This window comes from Dipodomys ordii, unplaced genomic scaffold (genome assembly GCF_000151885.1).
Source record: "Dipodomys ordii isolate 6190 unplaced genomic scaffold, Dord_2.0 Scaffold19, whole genome shotgun sequence".
NCBI classification, from domain to species: Eukaryota; Metazoa; Chordata; class Mammalia; order Rodentia; family Heteromyidae; genus Dipodomys; species Dipodomys ordii.
This window is the reverse complement of record NW_012267235.1, coordinates 10318044-10324043: the sequence shown is the minus strand read 5'-3', so window position 1 is coordinate 10324043 and position 6000 is coordinate 10318044. Positions and strand designations below refer to the sequence as shown.

At 48.5% G+C, this 6000-nt stretch overlaps 1 protein-coding gene across 1 annotated transcript in view; it reads left to right on the top strand.

The window, feature by feature from the left end:
* Pmp22 (peripheral myelin protein 22) overlaps positions 1–6000 on the top strand; it is an 86728-nt gene that overhangs the window by 60956 nt on the left and 19772 nt on the right. The window contains exon 3 of the mRNA XM_013013110.1: positions 980–1079. Coding sequence (XP_012868564.1) covers positions 980–1079 — 100 coding nt within the window. The remainder of the gene's footprint in view (positions 1–979; positions 1080–6000) is intronic.

Genomic DNA, 6000 nt, shown 5'->3' with positions numbered 1-6000 from the left:
TGTGTGTGTGTGTGTGTGTGTGTGTGTGTGTGTGTGTGTGTGTGTGTACATACTCAGGCTTGAACTAAAAGCCTGGGCACTGTCCCTTACCTTTTTCACCCAAGTTTGGCACTCTACCACTCGAGCCACAGCTCCACTTCTGGCTTTCTGTTTTGGTGGTTAATTGGAGATAAAGGTCTCACAGACTTTCCTTCCCTAGGCTGATCAAAGCTAGCCTGAGTAGCTAAGATTACAGGTGTGAGACACCAACACCTAGCTTTTACACTTTCTTGCAGAAAAAGCCAGTGGCTTATGTGCCTTTGACTTCAATGTAAGGCAGTATGCTGGCATAATTTTCTGTTTCATTTGAGAAATAATTAGGTTGCAGATTTGTGAATTGTCTTATAATGTATAAATATTTTTGCAAGATCTTAATGATGTTTGATGCCTATCTTGTTAGACTCATAGGAATTATGAGTAAGGAAGCAGCTTTCGAGAGGCAACGACTTGTGAATGACAGCTAGGTGAAGTCTTGTGTGAATAAGGGGTATCCTGAGACAAGCACATGGCTTCGTGTGTGTGTGTGTGTGTGTGTGTGTGTGTGTGTGATTGAGAACACTGGGGCTTGAACTCAGGGCCTAGGTAGTGCTGTCCCTTAGATTTTTCACTCCAGGCTGTCACTCTACCATTTGAACCACAGCTCTACTTCTGGCTTTCTGTTTTGGTGGTTAATTGGAGATAGAAGACTCATGGGTTTTCCTGCCCCAGCTGACTTTGAACCTCTATCCTCTGATCCCAGGCCCTTAATCACCAGTACCCAGACTGTTCCTGAACACTAACTGTGAGCCTTGCCAGGGAGCAAGGTGTGGGGTGGGGCAGGCAGGTGGGCGGGGCATCCTCCATCCTCCATCCTCCTCCCTCTCCATCTCCATGTCCATCTTCCTCTCCCTCCTGTTACTCCTCACCACCTCCAATGACTTGAGATGTCTTTTATTTCTAGCAATGGCTTGTGGGCAACGGACATGCCACGGATCTCTGGCAGAACTGTAGCACATCTTCCTCCGGGACCGTCCAGCACTGCTTTTCGTCATCAGCAAGCGGTGAGATTGCCTCTCTCCTTCACAGTTGCTCTTTAGGAGTTGTGCTATCAGTCCAGACCTGGGAACACCTGTTCTTGGGAGTCATGAGCTTCCCCTGGTTGTTGCTGGGGTACAGTGGCATGTCATACACACCCACAGATCTAAGGTGAAAGAAAGGGAGGCAGCCACTGCCTCTTAAGGGAAACTGACATCCAGGTGTCATGGCCATCCTCTTGGCCCAAGTTAGGCCTGTCAGCCCAGCTGCCCAAGAGGCTGAGATCTGAGGATCAGGGTTGGGTTGGAAGCCAGCGTGGGCTCCTGCCCAGGTAAGGCAGATTAGTCTGTGAGACTTATCTCCAAACACACACACGCACACACACACACACACAAACTCACACAAGACAAGGAGAGGTGTGGCTCAAGTGACAGAGGGTTATCCTTGAGCAAAACAATCTAAGAGACAGTGCTCAGGTCCTGAATGGATATCAGTGAAAAGAAGGAAGGAGAAAAGAAAAACAGAAATGCCTTCCTAATCGCTTATTGTAATGTTTTTTTTGGGAGTAAAACCCTTTGCCTACGTAGGCAGTGCGAGTGATTCGCAGCTGAGCCAGAAGCGGAAGTAGATTCCACCGGGACCTGTGATCTCATGGGCATCATTAGTTTGTTGGCTGTATCCATCCAGACATGTCCAACTTTCTCCTGCTGCCTTGATGTTAGGGCTGTCCTGAGATGCTCCCAGCCACTCTGGGGTTCTCCAGGGACCTCAACTTCCCCTCCCACATCTTGGTCTTTATGCTGTCACTTAGCATCCAAGCCCGAATGCTTCCTTGTTAAAAGGATGGGGGTATGAAGCTATTTGCAAAGCCCTAAGCTGAGGGTGGAGTTCTCCACTCAGGAGATGGTATTTCATCTCTGTCCTCAGCAACTTTGCCTAGGGGATATTGGAACCCAGGCTTACCAAGGGTCATATGAAGGGGCAGTTGGCTGTGGAAGGATCCACTAGAAACATCCTTGCCTTCTCCCCCTCCCCGCCCCCATCCCACTCTGATTACCCAGAGGGGGAAAAATGCTTAACAAGGAAGCTTGTGTCTTTGCACACACAGAGCTCTATGGGATGTTCTGCTTTGATAATTATATATAGATTGGAACTTAGTCACACAAGTTATAGATTGCAACTTAGTCACACAGGTTAGTGCTGAAACCCCGCTCCCACCCCCAAAGGCCCAAGACCTCCAAGGGTCTGGCTTAGCTTGGTCTGTGTTTCAAAGCATGCAGCCTTAGCTTGGAAGGGGAAGTAGTGGCAGAGATCTCCTGATATCCTGGGTTTCGAAGGCCAGTGAAATACAGTGCACTTTCTCATAGATCTGGGGTTTCTGATATGAATGCTGCCCTCAATGAGAGGAGGATACAGTTTAGATCCTGTGCAGGAGGTAAAATGGCCCTGGGCTGTGGCTTTATACCACCTAGTTTCTTGGCTGGACTTTATTTCCCATGGTCTCTGTACTCAAGTGTATTGCTTGAAGCATTGCAAACCTAAATCCTTGGATGTCAGTTCAGTAGAAATAGGAACCACTAACCGGGTGCCGGTGGCTCACACCTGTCATCCTGGCTCAGGAGGCTGAGATCTGAGGATCGAAGTTAGAAGCTAGTCCTGGGCAGAAAAACCCAGGAGACTTATCTTCAATTTGTCGCTAAAAATCCAGAAATAGAGCTGTGGCTCAAGTGATAAAGCCCCAGCTTTGCGTGACAAACCTAAGAGAGCGTGCAAAACCCTAAGTTTAACCCCCCAGGACCAGGACCAGGACCAAAAAAGAAAAAAGAGAAACCACTAACGTATTCACTTGGTAACTGAACTTTTCTGCTCAAGACAGAAATGTTCTACTATTTAAACCTCTGCTCCACTTCTGGCTTTGATCTACGATCCTCAGATCTCAGTCTCGTGAGTAGCTAGGATTATAGACTTGAGCCACAGGCACCAGGCTGAAAAAAAACAAAACACCCTCTGCTTTATATTTCCATCTTCTTGGGGCAGGGGATAGGAAAAGCCCTCCTGGTCCTATTAATGTTTTCTCTGATTACGGGAGATGCATTCATCTAAAATTACCCTAGTGGTTATACGGTGAATTGGAAACCAAGTCAATGAAATACTCACAAGTGCCCAAGAATGCGATGGTAGTGCTGTCCCCAAAGCCACAGCATCCGGTGGCTTCTTCTTCCTTTCTGAGTCTGGCACACTAAGGATGGGAGGAGTCTGTGTGCCCGCTCCTGACCCCTGGTGGCCACAAGTGGCATCTTACCCCTCCCCTTCAGAGCCCTTTTGAAATTCTGCGGCTCTCTGGTCTGGAGTCCACAGGCCCTGTCTCCAAGTGGCATCTGGCCAAGGGGGGGGTTGGCAGGGAGGCCTGGACTCTTAGGTCCGGAAGGGAACAGTTTTGGCAGGCGTGTTAAAACCAGGGTGAGTTTCAGCCGACCAGAGGAGGCAGGGGATTTGCTAAATGGTGGGCAAACTGCCTGTGTGAAGGATGACTCTCTGCCTGTGGCCTGTTGCTGACCTGGGGCTGGGCCTTCTGGTGTCTAGGCTGACCCTTGGCGTTACAAGCAGAACTCTGGATGTTTCCATGTTATGCAGAGGACCTTGCTCCTTGTAAGCAAGCTTATTTCCTGGGGGCCGCTTGCAGTGGCTTTGTGTATAGAGAGCTCTCTGCAGATCTGCCTGGTTGATCTCCACATTTCCAGAATGTTCCCTCTCCTCCACATCTATCTTCTTGACTCTCAGTGGAAGGGCATTCTTAAGAAACTCTGGATGGGGGCTGGGAAGGTGGCTCAGTGGTAGAGCGCTTGCCTTGCATGCTCAAGGCCCTGGGTTCGATTCCTCAGCACCACATAAGCAAAAAGAAAAAAGCCGGAAGTGGCGCTGTGCCTCAAGTGGTAGAGTGCTAGCCTTGAGCTGAAGAGCTGAGGGACAGCGCCCAGACCCAGAGTTCAGGCCCCACGACCGGACCCAAAAAAAAAAAAAAAAAGAAACTCTGGATGGGCCATCGAATGACCTGGGTATTTCCACATGGACTTTATGCTAAGATAGATGCTTCCATTTCAACCTCTGTGCTGTCATTCTCTGCTGATGCGTTCTCTCGTCTGAGCACAGCTCAGGCTGTGGATTCCTGGGGAAATCCTCTTGTGTTTTTTTGATCATCACTCAGTAAATGACAGAGATGAATCGTAGGAAGTGTTTATGAAAGGATCCAGCTGCATGCAAATGGAAATTATTTGTCTGGTCAATGATTGCTCATAGGAGGTTAGAGGCAAACTTTTTGGAAGCAATCCTAAGTAATTTCATTGTGGTTTTGCTGGTAGGAGGGTTTATACTTGGGGTCTCTTACTTGGCACTCTCCTCATTGAGCCATACATCTAGCCCAGCTTTTTGCTGGCTAATTGGAAATGCAGTTTCCCACAGAGTTTTTTTTTTTCAAACTCAGGTTGGCCTCAAATTATGATCCTTTGGATCTCAGCTTCCTGAGTTCTAAGACTACAGGCATGAGCCACAGTGCTTGGCAAAAGTAACTCCTTCTTGGTGTTGGTTTTTGTAGAATAAGTAGATTTTTTTTTATTGAATGGAGATTTTATTTATATATTTGTGCAGTACTGGAGCTTAAACTCTGGGTATCATATTCTCGTGTAGCTCATGGCTGGCACTCTACCATTTGAGCCATGCCCTCCAGCCCCTGTATTGTTTTGTTATTGGCAAGGCGGATCTCGGACTCATGAGCTCATGAGCAGTCTTTCTGTCTGAACCACCATAGGAGCTGGGACTACAGGTGTGCACCTCAGCACAGGCTGTGACCTTCTGCTTTCTTTCTGTGGGCTGTGTTCTCCCTGAGGGTGTTTTCTTGGTGAATTGGGCCTGCTGGTGTGAACTTGCAGGCAGTCTGACCTCTATACAGTAGAGTTCAACAATACAGCCCAGGGGCCCCTAAGCCCCTAAGGGGTTAGATTGCTTACTAGCTAGCTGCCTTCTCCCTCTCCCTGCCTTCTTACCTCCCCCCTCCACCCCTCCACCCTTGCCCTAAATATTTGCCTACTGTATGGCCCTGCCTGAAGGCAAAAGTGAAGGCCTTGGTGGGGAAATCTCCACGGTCCCTCAGGACTACACATGTACACTAGACATTCAGAGCCTATCCTCTACCCAGCCTCCCGAAGGAGTCCGGCTAAGTATGGCAGGCTGAATTACTCAGGGTGACGGCGAGGGCCAGATGAGCAGGGCGTGGGGGCAGGCAGACTGTGCTGGAGTTCAGGGAGGAAGTGGAAGAGAAGTTGCTGGTGGGCGGAGGAATCTGACCCAAAGGACTGGCAGGATTTAAGTGAGGACAGGCAAAGGGGTGGATACTCCCTGACTGGGTGTTGACCTCGCCCATGGCATGGAACACATCTTCAAGTGGCAGTGGCTTAGATAAGTTTTCGTTCCTCTCTTTAAAAGATGTCAGTCGGCAGCCCAAGAAAGGAATGCTGGTATCCTGAAATATTCACTGACTTTTGGGTTTGGCTCCTATCCTCATAGATCAAAAGGCTGCTAGAGCTCCAGCCATCTCATCAGGCTACTAAGCAGTTGGTAGAAGGACAGATTGCATCTTATTCCCTGTTGTTGGTCCTCTGTGATTTGGTTTGAATCGCATTGGATTCACATATTGAATCCAGAGGGGTTTCTGTTGTTGTTGTTGTTGTTGTTATACCTGTCTTGGGGCTTAAATTCAAGGCCTGGGTACTGTCCCTGAGATGCTTTTTGCTTTTTCCTCAAGTCTAGCGGTCTACTACTTGAGCCTACTTCTGGGTTTTGGGTAGTTCATTGGAGATTTCTATCTGGGTTGGTTTTAAAACTGTGATCCTCAGATCTCAGCCTCCTGAGTAGCTAGGATTACAGGCAGAAGCCTCAGGCTCAAGGATGATA